Genomic DNA, 25,165 nt, shown 5'->3' on the forward strand with positions numbered 1-25,165 from the left:
AGACTAAATAAAATGTAAGACTAAAGTAAATGAACTTGTTCTAGATTGACAAGTGTAACAAGAGGTTTCAAATAGAAATATGCACATTTTATCAACAATTGACAAGACCTCTTGGTGCTGTTCGGTAACTGTGGGAGTGAGCAAGACCTACACATGCAGCTGTAGTGCTTACTGCACCTTATGAGTTTACTCTTAATCAACACAAATGAGCACTTGTAGTGCCATCAATAGTTCTATGTGTGCGTGTGTGTGTGTGTTTGTGTGTGTGTGTGTGTGTGTGCGTGCGTGCGTGCGTGCACGCGCATGTATTATGTATCTCAGCTACATGATGTGACTCCAATTTCAGAAATGACAGTGCTTCACGAATAAAAATAAATCAGTCAAAATTATCACAGTTTAAGAATTTTGTAACAAAAAAAACTAAACAAAAGAAAACCATACAAACAAATCCTTCTGTTACAGTTTCAGCTACACGACACACAACTGGCTACAGGACTCTGTTCCAATCCCTGACGTGTTTTTTTTGTTAATATATATATATATATATATATATATATATATATATATATATATATATATATATATATATATATATATATATATATATAATTTCATTTCTTGCACCATGCTTTCTCCAGTCATGAGGTTGTAATTACATAAGTGTTCATCCTCAAGGTGAAATAAACATGTGCTGCATGATGGTCCTCTTGTCACTAACCAGTGCAGATCTGCAGGGACCTTAAGTACAGTCCAACAAAGCAGGGATGGAAATAAGACTCCGACTGCACAGCAGCTTCACCCATTCCAGCTTTTACAATGGGCTTGATTAACCACAGTGTATACGTAACAAGCTCAGGTGTGTCTTATTAAACTGGAATGGATCAAAGTGCTATGCAACGGGAGACTTATTTCTAGTCCCTGCAAAGGTTATTGAAAAACAGTTGTTATACAATATTCATAGACAGCAGCATAACACCGGGCTGGTAATTCACTCCCAATGTAAAATTAAAACAAAAACATTTTATTAAATACAAAATCTGTATGTATCCTAGTTACATTAATTACTGATTGTTTTTGGCAAGTGCATAAGTAAGGGAAAACTGAATGCAACCCATTTATAATCAATTAGTTCTGCTAAACTTGCCACCAGGTAACCCAGAACCTGTTGGGTCCCAACCAGGAAGTAAAGGCTGGTTTACACCTGGTTGGCCAGACAGTACCTTGACCTATCTTAGGTCCTGCATGGATTTGGGTTATTATTTTGGAAAAGCTCTTAGAAAAGTCCTGCGTCTAATGAGTTTAGCCAATAGCTCAGTGCTTCCAAACAGAACATGTTAATGACTGCCTTCAATAAACCCGACAAGTAGAATACAGCCGCTTCATATGGAGAGTGAAGACCTGAATGGTTTATAGAAATGAGGTTTCACAGTAAAGCCGTGTTCCCTTATCTAAAAGTTTTCTAAATTTGATGCCAGTAAGGTAATTAAAAACCTTCAAGTGCCAGAACCTCGATGCCAGTCATTTTTGCACGAGAAACATGCAAACATAACACTCAAGTCTTGAATACGCTAAAGAGCACCTACAAACAACCCCTGAAGTGCCATCGAACCTGTCTATAATGACCGCCTGCATGAAAGATGTAGTTTTAGCATTGAGGTGCGTACACTACATTGTATGTGTACAGTATGTGTCGAAAGGGAGTTCTTTCTGGGATAGATTTGAATTTGAAATGAACCAATGTCAGATACTCTACTCTAGCTGATGTGCATTGTGAAAACCTCAGCTGATAAATACTGTTTATATGACAGTGTATAAAAATAAAACAGCTAAAATCTTCTCTTATTTTATAAAATAATGAATGGCATTGTTAGAAATGTAAGGAGGGTTTCACGGTTTAATGCTGCTTACAGTACTGTTTTCAGTAAACAACCCCAATCGGACATGTCTTTCTCGCTTGCTCTTTAAATACTATGCTTTACAATCCACAGGAGCCATGAGAGGATACCTAGGAATCGTGTAGTAAAAGAGTTAAAATGAATTCTGATTTGGTCTATGATGGCAAAAGAGGCTAAAACGAAATTTATGAACTGGTGTCTAATGCTTCAATGAGGAGCTGCGGTGCGGTTGATGCCTTGTCACCAGAGACTCCACCGTTTAGACCACTAGGGTTTGAAACTGTTAGCTTGTATCTGAGCTCAACTGCCTGATAAGAAGTATGCAAGGAGGTTACTGTAAGCTGCACTACAGTAAGATCTGGAAATCTCACCCATCTTTTATAAGATGTACTTTCAAACTGCTTCTAGCTACGTCTACCCAGTGCCAGAGTTGAGTGATATGCCCACATTGTGAAATGACTGTCGGCTCCCAGTATAACATCAAACTGGCTCATATTCCCTCATCTTGAGTAAAACAGAAAGTACCACAAGCAAAGTGAGCCATCACTTGCTTACAGTAATGCTTACAGTTAATAATGATACAAACATACAACTGCAACACAAAGTATAAATAGGTACATATGTCTAGGGATTACATAACCACTGTGTGCTTCTCCCTTCTTCCTTTGCTGCTGCAAACAAGAGACAGAGCAAATAGTGGCACCAAAGCTTAAGTCTGAATTAATAATCATTTCACTCTCAAGGGTGGCCACTGAACTCAATTAAAACTAATACCAGGAGACCTACAAAAATCCCTCCATGCAAAAACATATTACGTGCGCTTTTCTGATTTAAAAAAATAAGAAAATGCACTCACCCGATTAATTTGTGTCTGATCAGTACTGACAGATCTCTCCTGTTTGAACTAAAAACCACATTTACTTAAAGGAAAGGCAAATTCTTATGACAGAAAGAATTAAGAGGGTATAAATTAATGCAACAGAATCAAATCTGTCTATAGCTGCTCCGGTGAGGAAGATTCATACTGTATGAACTACAGAAAATACACATGTAAAAAAAAAAAAAAAAAAAATCCCATACAACAGTTAAGCCCTCTCTCCCACTTCTAAAATCTTCCTTTAGATTGTTTGTTGGAAGATGAAATTATAAAAGTAAAATAATTCATATTTCTAAGCGCAGACCTTCCTAGACTGTTTTATACATACCTGTATATTGTATGTACATAGACATATGTACACACACATATACATATGTATACACGTATTTTTTGTACTTCATTTGTGTCCTTTGGCTCAGTGCCTAGCGGAATGTGTGCTCTCCTCGAACGATATGAGATGAGAATTCGTACCGGTCCTGGCTCCGGTACCCACAGATGTTGCACTCCAGAGGGTCTCTGTAACCATGGCAGCCCATGTGAATGGTGTACATGACGTGGTCCAGAAAGAGGACCCGACAGTGCTTGCACTTGAAGGCCTTGACCTGCTCCCCATCCCCGCTGTAAACCCTGTACTGGTTTCTGGAAGGGCTCAGGGAGGGGACGACCACTCCTGCTGCTGTTGCTGCTGCTGCCTCTGCAGCGGCGGCCTTGCTCGCATCCAGGGCCCTCTGCTCCTCCCTGGTGTAGGCTGGGCTGCTCCGCCTGCTCTTGGGGTTGAAGGCTGGGTTGCTGGGATGGCCCGTGCGCTCCTCGTGGCTGCTGCTCTCCGAGTCAATGGACTCCAGGCAGCTGTTGCTGGGCGAGGCCTCGTGCTCGGCGGGCGGGTTCTTTGGTCTGATGAGGGAGAGAGGTCTGTCTGCTGGGAAGTCTAGGTTCACGGGAGGGGTCTCCCTGCTGCTGGGCCTCTCCACGCGGCCCGGGTGGTAAACCTGAGAGTACAGCGGGTTCATCATGGGCACCACGTCTGCCATGGACACGGGCTGGTGGTGGACGAGGGGCCGCAGGGAGTCGGCCCCCAGGTAGGAGATGGCATTGTTGATTGCTTGGTCCATCATGTGGGCATGCACCAGTTCTGCATCCTTGAGGCCCATGTCGTAGCGCATATCTGGGTAGCCATACCGGATCAGTTTCTCACCTGAAACATGGGATATTTAGTGTTTTTTAAATGCATTTAAAAAGACCCTAGACCCTGTAATAAAGGAAATCCTACACGGTCTAACAAAAACCATTTCATCAGGTGTTTATTCGAAGAAAATCTCTAGGACTTGGTCACTAATAATCATTTAAATCACAAAACAATTGAGGAGACAACATTAATGATTAAACATTAATAATTACCAGTAAATCACCATGTTATAAGACATTACCAAGTCATGTTATACTTTTTCACCCTAACCCTTGCCTCAGTCCTCGCCTCAACCCCAACATTATTAACAGTTACTCCTGTGTCACTGAGTGAGTTACAGGTAACTGCCTCCTTTGTTATTCTGTAATTACTGGTAACTGTTGCCCAGTTGATGTAAAGCGTGACTGAAAATGTAACATGACTGAAGAATGCAACCAAAATGATGCGACCATTTCCAGTATATTATCTCATCAGAAGGACCTTCAGAAGGTGTTCCAGTGAAATGACGTTATTATGAAATGAATCTGGCAGTCAGAAGCGTAACCCATATCCCTGCACTCCTGATTGTCTGTGGCATGCTGTGTTCATTTAAATATTGCTCTTCTATGTTTTTTTTATCTTCATAACGTGCAATTAAGCACAAGTATGATTTGACCAGAAAAAATAGATTGACAGTATATCCCTAAAATAACTGCCTTGTGCATTACCAGCTAGTAATATCCAGATCTAGATGAGCTGCTATACATTTATTTGGAATACAGGTACTCTGCATGAACTACACTGTAGTTCTATTTTTGTTATGTTATGTAATGCATATAGTTTTAAACATAGTTAATTTACCTGTATTTGGTTTATTTAAAGTACTTTTGAACTATTTAACTTATTTAATCCTGCATATTTTATTGGTAGCATGTTATTTCATTTTAAAAAGTCCCTCTCTTCTGAGGATATTACGAAGTACTGATCATGGTGCCGAAAAGAGCTTGAAGATTGGATTGGCTCTTAATGGTGGAAAGTCCCGTGCAAACATAATAGCCCAAAATAAATGTTTAACCCTTGCAAAACAGGGATGCGGTAACCTGTTTTGCTTTTGTCTTGTAACTGACTGCATGTTAGTGTTACAGGTGTGCCTAACCACAATAAAGCGAAAAACAGGTCCCTTTATCATCTCTGCTTTTTAACCAAGAACTCAGTGTCTACAAGATAAGAAACGCAAAAAAAAATCTAATAAAGACATAAAAGGAAGAGAGAGAGAGAGAGAGAGAGAGAGAGAGAGAGAGAGAGAGAGAGAGAGAGAAAGAGAGAGAGAGAGGGGGGATTATTAATAATTGAAACCAGTTTTTTTTTTTTTTTTTTTTAAATTATTTTACACAATATAGTTTGTTGTTGAAAATAATTATTATTTTAAATGGCACTGATTAAAGCATAATTAGAATGTAGTTGCAATGAGGTTACTATACAACAAGATGTGTAAAATGCTACCAATGGCAGTGTATTAATGGAACTTCACAAAAAAGAAACATCAGGCTTCCTAATTAAAGTATTCTTTAGATTCCAATTCGACCCCCATACAGTGGCATTTTGAGGAGTTCATTATGTTGTATTTAATTGCAATAAAAAATATCTTGCCTAATCAAAATTATATTCCGTGCGTAACTGATATGTGTGATCTGATGCATTGTTATGGCAAACCTAGCAAGAAAAAACTCAGTAGCAGCAAGGACGAGTTTTTGTTTTGTAGTGTTTTAAGTTTCAATTGTATTATTATCATTCTGAAATGGGGCATAGGTTTCAGTATCTTCAAAATAGTTATTCATTTAAAAAACACAATAATGAATATTGTTAACAAAAGCCTTTGCATATTTTTTTTTTTACTATTACTATTTAAGTCACACATCCTTCCATAACAATACGTCATGACAGTAAAACAAGATAAAAAAACCCTGTTTCTACAAATCGGAAAGGAACGGCCCATCACAACACGGTTTACTGTAGTTAAATCACTCTCGACTCAACAGAAACAGAAACTCAATTCAAACACTGACAAATAAAAGGCAAAAGGTGCCTTTATTCTGCTGCTGCACTTTATTTCTGAAAAATCGTATTGAATTGTTTGAATCTGGCATTAACGCAATGGCCAATTAAATCTTCAGACCACATGACAGCTCACTACATAGCTGTTCTTATTCAGTTACAGACGTGAATGTGAATCCGTTAGGACCAAATTAATTTAAACAAGAGGGTGGTATTGTAACAGTTTGGGTGTCATTTTAACAATTTTTACAATAATTTAATTCTCCAAACAAACATTTTACAACATTTTATGAACACCCCCTCGTCCCAATTAGTTTGAATAACAGTTGTTATAGTGTGTTTGTAAGAAACTTAGGCCTACACACAAGGCAGTACGGCAGCCATGTTAGGTCAGAGGTTACTGTCAGGGTAACCAACACATTCAGAATGGATTGTTTATATAGCCCTGCATTTATGAAGTCACTGCTTCAAACGTATTCCAAAATACAGCCTGAGGCTTTAACACTGTGGTGGCAGCTTCATAAAAGAACTCGCAGAAGGATTTATTTTTCTTGCATAATACCCACGTTCGAACTTGACCGGGAAAATCACAGAATTCATCTGTGTACTGAGTTTTAATAACTCTGAAAATATGAAGTTGCAAACTTAAAAAGGTTTATGAGATATTGACAATTTGCAAATTCAAACAAAGTTCCCTTTGTGTGACTGCTTAATGACTGGTAGTGTAATATATACAGTGCTAAAGATGTATGACTTTACAAACCGTCGCACAATGCATCCTTTTGGTATGTAACGCAAACCAGTATTTTATATAAAAAAGAAAAACAGACCACATGAAATTCTGAGGCAGAAATACATGGGTTACACTGGTACATTACACAAGCAGTCACCTGTTATCTGGTCTAACATCAATCCAATTACCTTTTGTCTCTTTATGAGACACACCCATAACTAAGGAATGATTCAAAATGTTTAAAAATGTAGAAGATTCATTTGATCTACTACGTACAGTATGTCATTGTTTTCTTACTGTTAACTATGATTTTAGTTTTCTATGTAATGGCTCTATGACCTGCCAATCATAACTCATATCACACCCCACCCCCTCCTCTTCACCAATGGAGTGGAGTGAGGTGACTATTAAACACTCTGCACTCCCTTCCAAGAAGCTGATTAACAGGATCTTCCAGCTCTTGTCCACCTTGCACACTTACCCACAAATTTCTGAGGCGTGGTACTTTTCCGTTTCCCTACATTGCTGTGCAGCCTCTCGATCACAGGCGGTCTTTCAAAAGGCACTAGCGACATCCCTTCCATCATGGGCTCCTGTTCCTTCCCCTCTTCAACGGTAGGAGCTGTGCAGAGAGAAATCTGATTCAATACCACCGTAAAAAAGGGAAAATAACACGCACCAATAAAGCAGCATCAAGGGGACGTGCATACTGTGAATGCCCTGCCACATGGGGTCTGCTATGTGGATAGTAAAAAAGTTCTTGTCTCCATGTGCTTCCAACACTAGCAAAGCTTGAAGCTACAGGGAAACAGCCATCTGCATCAGTCTAAGAGGAACGTAGTTTATAGTAATAGAATGTATTACTAAGTTTCTCGTTAACACTGTATATATTATGACTTGTGTGTGTGTGTTTCGAGTTATGGATGAGTCTCTGAATTACCCACAATTTATCCTCTTCCTGCTTCATTACAACATACAGCATTACTAATCAGAGCTGATTTTACTCAGACCAAAAAAAGGGGAAAAAACGCTGTGTGTTGGCTGTCTACCCTTTAGACTTTACAAAAACCTCTGACTAAAACCTTTAACCCACTTGAACATACAGATAGCCCTTTATATTTATTTGTAATCATGGAACGAGAATAGAAATCCTTTTTTTATTATTTTTTTTTTTTTACACAAGACGTTGTGTCATGTTTCCGTTTAAAGGCTTCTCGTTTGACATTTCTATTTTCTGACGCTTTGGAATTCCGGTTCTCAATCAGCCTTACAGCTATAGACAATGAGTGGGGGCAGGAGAGAGGCTTTTGTGGTGATCGCTCTGTTCACTAAAATCGACATCTCAGTCAGAACTCATTCTTTTACAGCTGTGGTCAAACGCTTGCTAGACAATAACAACAACAAAACACACACACACACGCACACATACACATGGACATACACACACACACACACACACACACACAAAAACCCTCAAAGCAGCAATGCAAACTGAATACTTAACATTTACAAGGGGCATTTACAAACACGCAATATAAGCTGTTTATATTGAAACACACATATATTTGCTGGTGTAGCACCCTGTTGTGTTACAACTGAATAATACATCATTTGGGCTGGCCTACTGAGTCCCCAGATCTCAATTCGACAGTGAACATATGGAATCTTCTTGAATTATAAAAGCAGTCACGAGCAGCGTGGATAAACTTTTGAATTGTTAACATGTAGCAGATGAAGTTTGGGCAGTACTCCTGCTCACTGTGTAGTGAGTGGACAGAGTGGAAATGCAACGGCTGATCAAAACCTAATACTGTATGTATTTTTTTTATAATCTGCAGAACAATTATTGTTCCAGTAGAACACAAAGAATGGAAGCTTGCAGTATCTGCATCCCTGATTCCTCAAAGAGAATTCCAGGGAGCTGGAGAATACAAGTGGATACAGACACCTTTCCTTTGCGTTCCTGTCTTTCCCTTATTAAGTTGTGTCGAATGTGTTCATGCCCCTTCGTTTAGGTTACACATCCCAATTTAAGGGATATGCAATATGACAGTGAACGCAATTAAAGAGTAAAATATTCGAAAATTAAACAGGACTAATTAGTGAGTGTCATCAAAGCATCATTTTGTGACCTTACCAAATTAAACAATTTAGTAAGGTCAAACAAACATGAAAAAGTAGATCACAATGACCTAGTTTTACTGTATGCAAATGTAAAATATAATGAGTTTAATTTGGCTAGCGTTTTGTATAGCGACTGTATGGTTGTTTTTTAAATCGCGTATGCTAAGTGAAAGCCTGGTATGTGTATAACCTTTCATGCCAAAAAAATAACAAAGCGCCAATGAAAGTCTGTCACCTAAAACTTTCTTCTGCTTTTTTCAGTTGTGTGGAGCTCTTACTCAGTTATCTTCTGCTCCCCAAAGCTCTATATTACTTCATAGTGCACATTAATTAATGCATATGTCCTTAACTGGTAGATAATGACTTGCAGGTTATTGAGGGCTCTATGCCCTTTGGTCTCAAGTTAACGACCTCCACGTCAGTAATTAACATTTCATTAATGTTGTGTTGTATTTATTTATCATTTGCCTTGGCCCCTCAGAACTCATTGACCTGATGAACCTCACAAATTAAACCATATATATATAGCTAGATACATATATACATACATACATACACAGATACAGATAGAAATGACTTTGTGCTGCTCAGACCTTGCTTGTATGCTGCTCATTAGATTTGAACAGCGCTGTGTCGCAGCAGCCCATACCTTGCAGTGCCCCAGCGTGTGTGGCAGGGTCCAGACGGCTGCTCTGCACGTAGTTGTGACAGCGCTCCTTGTGCTCCTCCAGGGACGCGCGCTGCTTGTAGCTCCGCCCACAGCAGTTGCACTTGTGCGGCTTGCCCACTGCGGAAGAAATGATGCAAGCTGGTTGTTAAGCCTCCTCCACTACTTATGTCACTTCACATTCAAACACTACCTGGAAATTGTTGTTTTTAACATGCATGCAAATGTAGCCTTTAAAACTGAGACATTTTCAATATGTACTTTAAATACACTAACTGCTGCTGAATTGGAATTCACTTTCTAACTTTCTAACTTTTTAAGAAAGTGCTCTGGAAAGATAGCAAGTGAGAAAGCATGTTGTTCCTCCACAACTTTACAAGCGTACAATATTCCGTAATACTGGATGAAACCCAGTGAAGACTGACTGTCTTTAAATTCACTTTGTTTAAATGTTTTTACTTTACCTTCATTTAGCAATAAAGCTGCGTTATCTAATTAAAAACCCAATGGATGAGATGAAATGGAAAAACAGTATTTCGTCCTGGGCTCTGCTATTAACTCATCTGCGTGAAACCATGAAGCTTAGCATTTCTGGTTGCTAATATCAAAACCGTAATACAAAATCAAGATTGGGAGCATGATTTAATAAAAATAAAAAAAATGTGAAGAGCATGAATATTGCGTTGAGTTAGAAAAAAAATGGTAGGCGTTACAATGACGACATCTGGTTCCACGCTACAGTGTGATTCAGTGGACCCACACTCACACAAAGCCCAGTGGGTGTGGAACAGGCTTTCAACATGCCCAGGGAAAACCCACTGCAACAGGAATCAACACAGGGTTCAGCATTACAGTATGAAACCTCTGAGACAAACACAACAGGAACATTCAAAAGAAATGCTGTCGCCTGTTCTGGCCGCAACTTAGTGCTTCTAGGTGATTGTAAGATTTTCTGATTTCCTTTCCAGTTTCCAATGATTCATACTCTCGGTACCATACAAAGCGATTTTGGGCAACATTGCATAAAAAATGAAGAATTAATCCGAAAGCTACTGGTGTCCAATTGTTTCCAATGGGGGTTTTGCAGTGGAGAAATCAAAGCTAACCACACACTGCTACTTTGAGGGGACTAGGTGGGGTGCAGCTTCAGTCTGCAATACGCAACAGGAACAAGGTTAGGTTTATTCCTCTCAGAAAATCTGAAAAGGAAAACAGCTGTCGACGTATCAAGAAAAGTGAGGGTGAGCAGACCATCTCATTCATGGCCACTCTCACACCTTGTTTCCACCTGCCCCTAGGATTGAATTGAAAGCATTCTGAAATCAACCACTTTTGTCAGCAGGAACAAACTAATGGCTGCATTCAGTCAATAAGCCTCCTCTGTGTCTTGTCTACAACAGGTGACGGTTTATAGTAATTGCTAATTGATTTTGTAATGAGGACCTCAGAATACACCATGTATGAACTCATCATGTAGCCAGTTCCATGAAGAGGTGATTATTATCTGTATTAGTTAACATTAACTGATAATAAATATGACTCCGGAGCTTTAACCACACTGACTAAGAGTGGTGTTCAAAGTCAAACTCTGTTTTCATTTTGTAGCATTAAGTGAAAGTGAGAACTTCTGAGCTGGGGATCAGAGTCCCTTTGACCTTTCATTTGTCATTTCTTGAAAATGGCTTTGCACACTTTTTTGCGTTATGCAAATGTAGTATTTTGCTTGCGATTGTAGTGTTAATGAATGGGAAGAGGCTGGGAGCACTGTGTGAGTCCCGTTACGGTGCAGTGTTGTGACAGTGCAACTCAATCCTGACCTGAAGGACAGGGTTTTTCTGTCCAGCGCCAGATGCCTGCCAAGATTAACATGCTGAACTGTGCAATAGTTTTCTGTTGTGTTGTGTTGTGAAATGCTGGAGACCAATACACGCATCTTAAGTTATCTGACCCTGTGTAACCTGTAATCATTCCTGATAAACCTGGGACAAGGGTAAGGAATTACGAAAAAGCCAGTATGGTTTGACTAAAGACAGTAAAGACAGTATTGGAGTTTAGTTTCAGTATATAGAGAAACAATACCGTATTCTTTCGAATTTAAGAAACCCTCGAACTTAAGACGCAGCCCAAATTTACCACCCTCAATTTGAGGAAAAAATAAAATATCAAATAAATATGCATTTACAAAGATACAACCTCAATTACACTGTTGTATCATACAAAACTGACATGAAACAGTGTTGTTATAATACTGTATAATACTTAAGATGGCGTCTGTGTCGTACACACACCACCACTCATGGCATCACACATCCTGGCAACAGCAAGCACGACACAACACTCCACGGCATCAGGCAACATGTAACCCAGCAAACACAACAGCATTGAACATTGCTTGGCATGTCGAAAAGTACAGGGGTCTGATCAGTATTTCCGATCTGTCCAAGCTGGTACTGTTTGTTAGAAATGCTGAAATTGTAAACGTTTCTCTTGGTATTCTTCAGGAAGCTTGGTTTGTTTTTTCTCAGCAGTGTCACCTTGCTGCTTGTGTATTCGGGCAGACGCCTTTGTTGTCTTTTCTCAGCACTCAGTCACTTTGCTGTTTGTGTACTCAGGTAATCATGTCTTTTGTTGGTGATTTTAATACACGCATCACTATACTGTACTCGAATTTAAGACGCAAGCTATTTTTGAGAAGCAAAAAATTGTTAAAAAAGAACATCTTAAATTCGAAGGAATACGGTATATCGAGTTGAGCATGTTTTAGTTTTGAATCTTGGTTGACCCCTCTGGGGAGTAATTAAAAAGTAATCAATTAAAACCAAAATTTAAGATATCTGAAAATACATGATTTTAACTTAAAAGAAACTTGAGGTGTATGCTTCAGAGTATTTTAGTGGCCGTGAAACCCTCAATGCAGTGATTAATTTGTCCATCAAGTCAATATCATGACCACAGTGCAATATGGGTTACAAAAAAATGCTTTAGTCAGCTGGTTCTGCCTGGGTTATATAATGGCTTTTTTGTTGTTACTTCTCTGTAATTTAACTACAGTACATCACCAAGAACATGATCAAGTACACTGTAGTATTTCCTTATCACATCGAGTCCAGGGTCAGGATGTAGCTAGAAAGAATGAGGATAATCTGCAGTAGCAATCACACGCACACACCCACGCACGCACACACCCATGCACGCACGCACGCACAGAGAGAGCTCCAGCTTTCAGAGTTCAAACATCACCCTCTTCTACTCTATAGCAGTTTCTCCGTTGCATTAGCTGTGTAGTTATTGGCAAACTGATGAAGCTGATAAACGTTATGTTGGAAGTGAAACAAAAATAGGCTCTATGCCAGTAAACACATTTTGTGCACCTGCATTCTCCCTGCCTACACACACACACACACACACACACTTTACATTGACTCCCATACACCGGAGATCTCTTATCTAAGATGAGTGTGTCATTCCTAATGTTGGTTTGGTTTGTTTTCTGGCTGTGACCCTGGTTGGCATGCAGGTTGCTCGACTGGCTCCGGCAGGCTGGCAGTCATGCTCCCAATCTTGATTTTGTACTAAAGTTTTGATATTACCAGCCAGCAAGACTAAGATTTATGCAGATGAGTTAATAGCGAAGCACAGGACACAACACTGTTTTTGCATAATATAATTATAGTGATCTCTTCACAACACAATAATACAGTAATGAAAGTTACAGGGGCTAAAGGAAATACTGCTGCACTTTTGTGTTTGAAATATCTGCTTAAACATTAAAGGGCCTGTGTTCTCATAAGGCTGGTTTTGTTAGGTGTTCCTATCTTATGGGGATATTTTTGACCCCATTAGCACTATAAAAGATGATGACAAACTATGATACATGTGTGCAATTGTTTAATGCACGCACTGTACAACATGCCTTGGTTGTGAGGCTGAGGAAACACCTATGAAAACGGAGTACACCTCGCTACTATGAGCTGCTCCCTTTGCTTTTTTTCTGTTTGTCACGTTGTCTCCTTTTCGAAAGCTGACTCTAGTTTCCAGCCCCAGGGTGGGGACGGGAGGGGAGAGCAGAGGAGAGGAGGGGAGGGCTTTGTGCATTTCTGATATGCAACAGTGACGATACTTTGGAATTTCATGGGCCAGCCTGCCTGAGCGAGTCAAGCAACTTGCACACCAACCAGGGTCACAGCCAGAAAACAAACCAAACCAACATTAGGAATGACACACTTATCCTTGGCAGTCATGGGCGGTGTACACGGCATTCCAACTTCATTTCTGGTTAGTTTGTAATATATGTGTCAGAAATAATATTATACATAAATACACATGAACTAAAGTTTTTTTTTTTCATATGAATATTATTAAGTGATCAGCTGTTTGTGTCATCTATACCAACAGACTTTGCAGTCTGACACAAATCATAAAACAAGTTGAATTTCTGTATGTTTGTATTCATCATGAGCACACTACCTGGAAGAAATGTTTAGTGATTGTGCATGCTTTATCATTACTACCCCATGTCTCATCATGCCTTGCTAAGCTATGTTACTATTCTTTTACCATGGTATACCACAGTAAACATTTTGCATGCAACCTTTTTTTTATAAAACTGCTGCATTGTCTCTATAAGTACCTTTCACCTACAGTAGCATGTCTGTTTCTAATGTTACACCTGCAAACTGGGACGAGTGCCATCGCACTCCCAGAGGAAGGAAAGCCACGGCTGACATGTTTACAGAGTTGCGTAATGGAGCTGGCGGGAGAACCAGTCTCTCCGGCAGGCAGCGAGTGCCTCGCATTCCAATCCTCCCAGCTCAGGTGGCAGGCAAGCAGGGAGTGGAGGAGAGGGAATGGTGGGAGGGCATGCGTCTGTCAGGATTTGACAGCCCAATTGCATTTCTTTTCATAATAACCCTTACATATTTACTATGTTGACAGTTAATACAGTATAAGCATTTTATGGTTAAACAATACACTTAAGTTTGTGTAAGTTAGTCAATCTAATGTCAGTAATATTCTAGTGATTTTTTGACAAAGTTCATGAACTTCAGAATTTATGGTTACAGATAATGTTCATGAGGTTTTCAAAGCATTGACATTTCACGTGGGTCTTTTTATCTGATTAACTACCTGTCTGTCTGCCTGTCTACCCATCATGCTCTGTATCTTTAGGACTCCTATGGTAAACTTCAGTTGCGTTACGGGGGTCGTACAGGTCACAGAGGGAGTGGCTAGGAGATTATCTTCATAAACCATCACCACCTCCCTATTTGCACATGGCTGGCAGAGATATGCAGAATCCAACAACAATAACTGTAATCTTCTGTCTGTTTATCTTGTCTGGATTTTCTTGTAGAGATTGATTGAGATCACTGGGGCTGCAGTTGCTTTCTAAGTGCAATGGTAAGAGACACAGCTAGAGTGAAAGTTGTTCTGTGTTACAATGAGCACTCCCGAAGCTTTATCCCATGCTACACACTTCATGCTGATGAGGTGTTTCACCACAAGAAGCCAGCACAAGGCAACTCAGCACCGTGTATGAAGTATGCATTTAGGGTTACAGTGGCAACATATAGTATTAATGGAGATCATCCATTTTTTGTTATCCTAAATTGTACTTAAGGTGTAAATAATTGTATTAACGGTCTAGAAAATAAAATCTAATTATAGATATTATAGTAGTGTGTCATCTTTATATGCTGATTCTCGGATGCAACATTATTTAATAATAAATCTGTTACAAAAATAGAAATTCGAAAGTCTGTGACTGTCAAAAAAATCTGACAGGAAATGTATTTTTTTTTTGTTAAATTAAGAAATTTCTCAAAAATCACCTTTGCACCACTATGCTAATATTTTTCACTGTGGTATTCAAATGTCGATTGTATCACCTGTTCTTCCCGGCAAGGGTCTGGTACAAACTGTAACTCCTTGCCATAGTTCTAGGGCACCGAAACTGATACAAATTGCAATTGCTGTACTTTCTTTGCCAAGTATTCCGAGCAAAGAAACAGCCAACACTGTACTGTAGATCACCTGTCATACAGCCTGGTGTGAACCTGACTCTGCCTCCTCACTGAATCAATGCCTTGAATGACTGTTGATAAAACCTGCTAAAAAGAAACTCAGTAATACTATAGAACAGAGGTTTTCAACCTTTTTTTAAAACTACCCCTTCTGTCGGGAGGTTTCAGCTAAAGTACAATTTTCGTTCTACTGAATGGCACCACAGTTGAAATAAAAGGCAGAATAATCTGATTAACGATCTGGGACTGACAGACTGCTGGTTTGGACAGAATACCAAACAGTAGGCTTCATTCTTAAAACTTAACTACATGTCTTTGGATGCACAGAATTAAAATATAGTATTTAGGAATCTCTTTGGAAACACTGTTACTCTTTTTGGTGTAGTTATTATGCATAATACACAATAGTCTGCACTGTAAATGTTTGCCACGTTACCATTTACTTCCCATCTCAGCATAATTCTGTGTGCCATTTACAATGTTTACAATATCAAAAACATTCACCTATAACAACTAACAATGATTAACATTTTCTTAAAGCCATCAAAAAAAAAAATCCACAGGGACTCTGTATTAACTTTCTGTCGCTTTGCACTTTCAGTAGACTCTTGTGTTTTCTTCTTTTGTTTTTCGTTTACAAGAAATGTATCCATTTCAGGCACCGAAAACAAATTCAATCAGATGCTATTTCTAAATGCAGCCGCGCCTAATAACTGAAACAAAAACTGTCAAAGTATGAGTATTGTGATTATTATTTATGTTTACCAGAGCATTTACATTTCTAAAAAAAGTATATACGACAAGTTGAAAACAGCAAAAATCATGAGCAGCACAGAGCTCTCCCCATAGGCACAATCACCACAATCACCTCCTTTACCCACCAGTAAATCTATATCAGAGTGAGAATCAGCTTTATCAAAATCATGCATGCGTACAGGTGGAAAGTGTGGATGTAATAGATTCTGTGTTTTTTTCTTCCCACAGTGGTTTAGACATAATATATAATACCGTTAAAAAATCAAGATCATTATTTTGTTTTATTTTCATTTTCTATTTGTGCATTTCTAAGCCATTCTGCTTACCCCCTCTGACCCTTAGAAGTACCCCTATAGTCCCCCTGTACCCCCGGTTGAAAACCCCTGCTATTGATAAAAACCTCCCATGATACTATCCAAGTGTTTCTTCAAATGCATTTCTTTTTCGTTGTACTTTACATTACAAGATGATTAAGTGTTGAACGGTATGGATAAAAAAGAGACTATCTAGAAAGAGAAAAAAATAAAGTCAAATTGTACCAGGGGTACATTTACACAGAAGTTTTACAATGCTTTTCTGATTATGCCTTGCATTTCCAAGCTTTGCTACATTCCCATGTCACAGTGAACCTATCCGAGGGGCTGCGAAGCCGGCAGATTAAAGGGGAGACTCACCAGAGTGGGTCCGGAGGTGTCCGGAGTGGCTGTGAAGCCGGCAGATTAAAGGGGAGACTCACCAGAGTGGGTCCGGAGGTGTCCGGCGAGGGCGTCGCGGCGGCGGCAGGCGTAGCTGCAGAAAGGGCACTTGAAGGGCTTCTCTCCCGAGTGCAGCTTGATGTGTCGGAGCAGGTTCCCCTTCTGAGTGAACGAGGCTCCACACTGGTTACACTGGAACGGACGCTCGCCTGAAACACGGAGGCACCCGGGGGGGTCAGTCTGTGTGCAACTGCGGGGCCAGCTGAGCTCCAGCACTGCACCATGTACAACAAGGGCCACATTACAGAGCCCAGAAACATACAGGGGTCAATCCCAGGTGTTTACATTTACTGACTCAATCTAATTTACCTGAGTGAAAGAGAAATAAGTCGTGAAAACTGACAGTAGGCTTGAACTTAAATCATAAAATGTAATCATAGGGTAAGTGTTCAATCACTGTACATGTGTTATAAACTGAAAATAAGCAGGTCAATATAATTATAAAGAACTTGTAACAGCATATTAAACCTCATCCAAATTAGAAATATTATCAATCCTTTTGTGCAGATTATTATTATTATTATTATTATTATTATTATTATTATTATTATTATTATTATTATTATTATTAGCAGTCATAGTAGTAATAGTAAATATGACAATACTAGTGTTTGCATTTCCAATTTCCTATACCGCAATTTAACATTTCAGCACTAAAATAGGAACATGACATCACTTCCAATTTAATGACCAATCCTGACGTCAGCAGACTCGGAGAGGTCTGAAGCACCCACGTCAGTCACTTTGAATGGAATCAATTGATATTTGGATTGATGAGGGACATCCCCTTACTAAATAGTCGTTCGTAAACAAACTGTTGATAGCATCAGCTGATTTAGCATTATCTTTAGATATATCTACAAAAAATGATAAGTACATTATATATATATATATATATATATATATATATATATATATATATATATATATATATATATATATATATATATATATATATATATATATACACACACACACAAACATAGTCTATATTAGCTGGGTAAAGTCAATGTATTTTTTCTATAAAAGGCTACTGTAAAAAAGTTTAAACAAGAATCCCAAGTTGGCTAACCAAACTTCTCTCCCATATTTAAACAGCATTTTTTGTTTTCAAATCTCTCAAAACCCCTGACTGACCTGATATCATTACGACCTGGTTAGTGTTCCAGGACGACTGGTTGTGCTGGTTTTTTGTACATGAAAGGGGATCTTTCATTTACATGTCCTTTCTCTAAATATTTTTACCTCCAGAAATACTGCAAGGTTTTCATAGAACCACCTCATTCAATCCAAACAGGCCCAGACCCATGAGGAAGGGGTTAAGGTATCTCCTCCCTTAAGGGGAGAGATTCAGAGGGTACTAGATTGCAGAAAAACTGCAGGCTTTATCAGGCTGAGAGGATTATAAAATTAGGCTTCAGTAGGCTTTTGCTGATGCTGATGCCTATACTGTACATAGTGATTTGTGTGAACCTTTGGCAGATCCTGTCAGACAAGAAGTTAAACAAGACAAGGGAAGTCCGTCACCCCCAGCCAGTGGTGAAAGTGGTTAAAAAGAGTACAGGCATGCAATCAAACCCAACCAGGGAAGGAAGCTGAGGGGGAAAGGGGGGGGGGGGGGGGGGGGTAACTTGGTAACAGTCAAATAAAAAATAATAATAATCTGGGTTAAAAACACTCATTATGTTTTTGTTGGTGGTTTAGTAACCTTTGTAACCCCTTAAAGACTTAAAGACAAGTGACCTGAATATTCTCTGTATATATATATATATATGTTGGTACCTTTTGGTTTACAACAGGGGTGGGGGGGGGGGGGTTGAAAGTGTTAAAGTAGCAAAACATCCCCCATAGCTCTCCCTCACCATTCTGCCTCGCTGTGTCTATCCATGTCCTTTTCAGCCCCAGGTCATCCCCACTTTCACCCAGCCCTCACACATCAGTCACAAGCTCTTAACTTTGAGAAGTAAATTATTTTTCATATTTGAGATTTCAAATCATGTCCCACCTTCTAATATTTTTTGTAAGTCTGCTAGAATCTCTAATGCTATTCACAACAAACTGCAGGGCACCCATTGCACTGGTTATGTATGTATTTATTTTACAATTGCAAACACAGATGTTGCTAGTTAAGACTAAAGTCTCAATTTAATTGTGTGTAAAGTAGGGCTGTCAATTAATCAGAGTTAACTTGTGAGATTAACACATTCATTTTTGCCTGCAGGCCTGCCTGTAAGCTGCCCGGAGCTGCATGGTCCTCACACGCTGTAGCTCTGAGGCGGCTGCATGGCGGGCCTGCAAAGTGAAAAGAAGTGCACGGCTGACGGCACATGTTTTGGAGGACACGTGTGTCCGTCTTCATTTCTCCCGAGTCAGCGCGGGGGTGGCAGCAGTGAGCCGGGTTGAAACTAAATAATTGGGCTTTCCAAATTGGGGAGAAAACTTTTCATGTCGGGTTGATTTGGAATAAAAGGTCAGTTTGGGATTCTTGCATGTTGGATTAAGATTTGGTGCACTTTGAAACGATTCATGTCAGATTGATTTTGAATAGAAGTTCAGCTTCAATTCGGGATTTTTGCTTTTTGTACTGCTTTTTAATTCTTTAACGAATAGGATAAAGCAAAGGCAGAATACTGCATAGATGAGACGAACAGGTACATGTAATTCTACTAGCAAATTTTGGTGACGGTATTAATGGGTAAATTTCCTGGTTAAATAAATACATAAATAAATACATTTTAAACAATTTTATTTAAAATACAGCCCTAGTGTAAAGCTATTGCAGCCACTCAATGACAGTTACCACCTGATACTGTATATGTTACTTCTGTGCATTTACATATCTGCACAGGTATGATAATGTTTGAAGTGAGTTGTGTACTGGTTACACCAGCATGTGTACATGACATCTGATATTTTATTCCTGCTTCAGACCACCCAGCTAAAAATGCAAGCAGCAAATCATATTTAAGCCAGAAGCAATGTTTTAATTGCTGCCTTTTCGTTAGTGTCCTTATGACGTAAGGCATCCTGACATTAGATAGAAAATCCTGACATTAAAAAAAGCCTTTTCAGTAGCAGGACAGATAAATAACTGGTTTTGGAAGATTCCAATATTTTTTTGTCATGATTACAAAGGTCTGTGCAATACTATTCAATACTATTGACATGGACTGTTCACTCACTAGTCAGGTAGCTGTTATCGCAGAAGAGGTCAACAGGATATTACATTAAAAAAGTTAGCTTGAAAAAGCAAGTTTTCTTTTACTCAAACTGGGAGGTAAAAAGACTGAAGCGTAGATACCAATCTAGTTTGGTTACAGCGCAGGTGTTGCTCTATATGGGAACAGACAGATGCAAACCCAAATCTTTAAGAAGTTTAGAAGACCCAGAAACCACAGAACACCCCTTTGCATGGAGACCCAGTAAGCATGAAGTTAGCACATGAAGACAGTTTGTCCTGGGACCTGAGGTCTCGTATGACTTCCATTTCGGCCGAGTGACAGCAGTAGGATGACTGCAGTCCTGGAGCAGCCTAAGCAGGCAGTTTTGAGATCAGGTGAAATCAGGGGGCTTCGTTTCCTGGCTGCTTACCAGTATGGCTCCTCTTATGAACAATTAGCACATTGGGCCCAATGCATACAATCCCACAGATGTCACACTTCAGTTTACCGTTGGGCAGTCGGATTCCTCCGTCGCCGGGCCCCTCCGCTTCCTGGCTGTGTTCGTGAAGCCCATTGTGGCTACCCATCAGGGGCTCCTCCATCCCGCCCACCTCCTCCACACTCGGGACCCCCTCTTCCTGAGCCAGGACCCTGTGCTCTGACTCCTCATCACTCTGAGCTTCTAGCTTGATTAGTTTTGCTGCAAAGCAAGAAACAGAAGACGACGAAGATTTAGAAAATAAAAAAAATTAAAAAGTTGTGCTAAATGACTACTGCTCCTGAGAAACCCAGGGACATTCCAGAGTTGAACTCTGCAGCTGAGACTGTTCTCCAGAATGGTCTATGAGACATTACACCTGTGACCGTTCTCATGGAACACCAGCAAGCTCTGCAGTCTGGATCAGGAAGCCCAGCTGAGCTTCTTCTATCAACTGACAATTCAACCAATTGTACGGACTCCACACATTCCAGACACCTGATCACTACAACAATATATCCCTAAACAGAATATATGAGACGAGCAGTGTGTGTGTGCCGTCATAGCACAGTTTACTAGTTAATTTAACAGTAAGGGAAGCTGGTTAGCTTAGTAAGAGATTGCAATCGTTTGCAAACATTTTAATATTGTAGCTTGCTCTTGCAATTCACTCCGTTTTTCATAGTTTTTTCTATCTTCCGTAACGTGAGTTTTTTTTTTATACATTTATATAAGGCAGAAATAAGTAGATGCAATGTAGATGTCTGGCAAAAACATCTTGTTCCAGTGACACTTGAGTGGCCTACAGTGACTTTGCACATGTGGGAGAGAGCTGACAGGTGCCAGGCCTGCAAGGTTTCTACTTGACTGCATCTTCACAAAAATAGGAGATTTAGTAGAAAACAGTGTCTGCTCATTTAGCACCTTCCCCTTACTCAGAGCTTGGGAGTCGCTGAGTAAGAACAACACGGCCACAAACTGTTCAAATGGGAAATGCATGAGAACTGTTTTTTTATTTTTTATACATCATCAGCATTCTCACTATTTCTCATTCACTTGTGAACCTTCACTTGTTAAATCTATATCAGCATGGGTGACTGGCTACCTCTGTCCACGCAGTACAACCTAGTCCTCAAAGAGCACGTCTCATTTGACATGACAAAACACCTACACAGTATACAGGGATTAAAAAAATAATAATAATTATGGGAGAAATTCATAGAACACAAAAAAAATCCAAAGAAAACCTAACATATTAGGTGTTTACAACAAAATCTCAATTTGTTTTAAAAGCACAGGTTCAGTGTTAGATTCGGGATGATTAATCACATTCATACAATGCCCAGCCATGCAGCAATGTCTACAGGACAGGGAGTGGGAGAGTTTCAATGAAGTCCCTGCACTCACTGGCTTTATCCTGAATGTAAACCAGCCTGTCCTTAAATAGCCCATTCCTGTTTCTTAAAGGGCACAGCAATTAGGCTGATTCCTGAAACAAACTTCCTGGAGATACAAACTGAAAAATAAGAAGTGTGGCACAGTAAAAAGAAAAACAGAAAAAAGCATACTATCTTCTATTTTCTATGCATTGTTATATAGGCTACCATACGGTGTTATGCATCAAAAATATGTATGAAGTTTAAAACTGAGCAACAGAGAAGCTAAATGATAAAAAAGAAGCATGAGTGGATTTTAACACCAGGGATGTAGAGAACGTGAAGGAATATCTGCATTTTAGATAATACCAAACCAGGGGGAAGGGAGGTGTGTTTAGGGGGGGCCAGAGCACATCCTGACTGACCCCGATCGATTCATTCCCATGAACCCAGCTCGGGTTCTACTGCAGTTCAAATGTAACACTTACTAACATGACTGCTGCTCTATCGTACATTTCTATTCAGCATTTTCAAAGCCTGGGCTAAAAAGAGGGCGATTTGCAAGCAGAACAAAACATCGAATTGCGATGGATTCACTAGGTGGGGGTCCACAGTCAGGATGGGCCTTAAGAGTTTGGGAAGAGCTGTCATTGCTAGCAGGCCCCCTCCAAACAGCAAGCCTGAAAGCCAGCGAGGGGTGTGCACATTGCAGATCAGATCAGAGAGCCACCTGAATAGGTGCTTAGAACTAAAGAATGGAGAAATCCTCTGGAATGAAACAGTGTCAGTGGCTGCCAGGGCACAGCCAGGAGCGGCACAAACTGGTTTATCCATAGGGCTGCATTTTGGGAGTGGAGCACAGAGGGAAGTGGCATCTAGCTGTGTTAAAATAGCCTGTGAGTAATACCTGCACATACCATCTGAAGAGGAATGTAAAAGAAACAAACGCAGTAGAGCCTCACAGTTATAAACACTTGGGGAATGGAGGGTGTTCATAATTGTGACATTTCTGCAATTCTGAAAAGTGTATTATTTTAAATGATTTTAATGCATTTGTACACAGCAAATTGGCCAGTGTTATATAAAAACTCTGTAGAAGTCAAATCTAACACTTTTCCAGAGTACATATACTCCACAGTGTAAAAGTTACACTTTTGAAAAAGTTAAATAACACTTCCATAGTGTTTAACACTATGGGAGTTAAACTGACTTCTCTTTCAGTGTATAACTAGCACCCCTTTATTACAGAATTAACTACCTAAGTGTTGGGAAAAAATAACACTGAGAGAGCGACATTAACACTGCTGTAGTGACAATTGTACTCTCTGTATATAAACTATGTACACGTAACAAGTGTTAACTAATAACTTCATAATTTGTCAAATATTGTTTCATTGCCATGAAAATAAATGAAAATATTGTAGTGTGCATGGGAATGATTTGAGATGCACACCATGACTCACTGGTACAATGTGGTTTATTTAGGCAGCCAACAGCAAGTCAACACCATCCACACACAGACAGCCCTTTCCCCACCCCACAGCACTACCCTGCCCCTCAAGGTGACATTCACATAGTACATAAAACAACACTGGAAGAGTTCAACAGTTACAGGGTATGGCACAATAACTAATAGGGGCACTTAAAATAATCACAACATTTAGAACAACAATAACAACAGTATTTCCCTTACCCTATTTCCCACTCCCAGCGTCCTCTCCTGCTCATTAACATATTTGTGGAGGCCGCTAACACAATCCGCCATGCCTGTCAGTCCAGCCGTGCCCATTACAATATATTAGCCTGCCTTGAACTTCTCCAGCAGGGACAGAAACGGCACCATTATAGAAACCGCCGACTGAAATCCTGGATGTTGATATTATTACTCTGTATTAGTGTTATTATTTTACACTGTGAAACATAGCTTGGTTTTTATATGAAACTTGTGAAAATTTAACACCCAAAATCAACCCTAACAGTTAACACTGGCCAGTTGGCTGTGTAGTGCATTAGTAAAACCACTTCATGTTGTCAACCCTTTCCTAGCTCTTTGCCAGGCGGTAAACCATGGTGCAATTCTTTTATTGTGACTCACGGTACATGACCGTGGTCTATACAGTGAAAATTGTACTTGAAATTATATTCAGATCAGGGTTAAAACATTACGTAACAATGGCTTAGGCATAAACATAATACAATTATCGGAGACATCCCCAGATCACGTTCCGAGGCCTGAGATACTGCCTAGTCAGTTACACAATAAACCACAACTCTTCTATATGAAAAAAAAAAAACACAGTCATGTTAATTATGTGACTTTTTCCAAATAATTAATATTTAAGTGGCCACAAATCTGTAGACCCTTCTTGATTAACCTGGTTTTGTTTTGTCAGTGACTTTGCCACTTATATCAAACGATCCACCCTGTGTACTGCATTAATAAACCAAGAGATGTAGAACTACCCAATCTAGCTTTTGTGTGTGTTGTGCCTGCATGGATTAACTTCCTTTTAGGACACACCTGTGCATTACAGGACCTGCAAACATTTTAGAAATTATAAACCTTATCATAACACTTCAAAAAACTCAGGTTCAGGTTCTGTGTCCTGGGTCTGATTTTAAAAGGGGGCAAACAAACCGCTAGGAGAGTGAAGCCCGGATTACATATGGTGGCAGCGAGTGTGGGCGCCCCTAAAGACCCAGGGGAAAAAAAAGAAATGGATCAAAAACATCAACTAAAATACCACTGCTCAGGTGGAACAGAGCAAGAGGTGGAGACTGGTGCTAGGGCTGCTGGACAAGGAGCCAACTGAGCTGGAGCTGCTGCTCCAAAAATAGTAGCAGGTCAGCGAAGCACCGCTGACTCCAGCCCCAGGAAAGGTGGAGATCTTGCCTACAGAGGAGCAGGATGGGCAGCCGGTGGAGTGAGGGAGAGCCGACGGAGCAAGAGATACCGCCGCCAGCTACAGACAAAGGGAAGGAGGTGAGGAGCCCACCTCCACCACAGCCCCAACCACCACCCTAGTGATCCAGTCCGCCGCTGCCAAGTACGGTCCCTTGCCCCTTGCTCCTGGACACCCTGCCGGTCTGCCTAGACCTC

General features: G+C 39.9%; 1 protein-coding gene across 6 annotated transcripts in view; it reads right to left on the minus strand.

Annotated features, from left to right (window-relative positions):
* Positions 1-623: 623 nt before the first annotated feature.
* LOC117426342 (zinc finger protein Helios-like) overlaps positions 624-25,165 on the minus strand; it is a 46,631-nt gene continuing 22,089 nt past the window's right edge. For 4 of the 6 annotated variants that reach the window (XM_059034041.1, XM_059034044.1, XM_059034042.1 and 1 more), the window contains 5 exons: positions 20,642-20,911; positions 17,032-17,199; positions 9,499-9,636; positions 7,207-7,347; positions 624-3,967 (listed from right to left, as the gene is read on the minus strand). In XM_059034041.1, coding sequence (XP_058890024.1) covers positions 3,195-3,967; positions 7,207-7,347; positions 9,499-9,636; positions 17,032-17,199; positions 20,642-20,911 — 1,490 coding nt within the window. In that variant the 3' untranslated portion in view covers positions 624-3,194. The remainder of the gene's footprint in view (positions 3,968-7,206; positions 7,348-9,498; positions 9,637-17,031; positions 17,200-20,641; positions 20,912-25,165) is intronic. The other 2 variants (XM_034043817.3, XM_059034043.1) reach the window with 2 other exon arrangements.

This window comes from Acipenser ruthenus, chromosome 11 (assembly GCF_902713425.1).
Source record: "Acipenser ruthenus chromosome 11, fAciRut3.2 maternal haplotype, whole genome shotgun sequence".
Lineage (NCBI taxonomy): Eukaryota > Metazoa > Chordata > Actinopteri > Acipenseriformes > Acipenseridae > Acipenser > Acipenser ruthenus.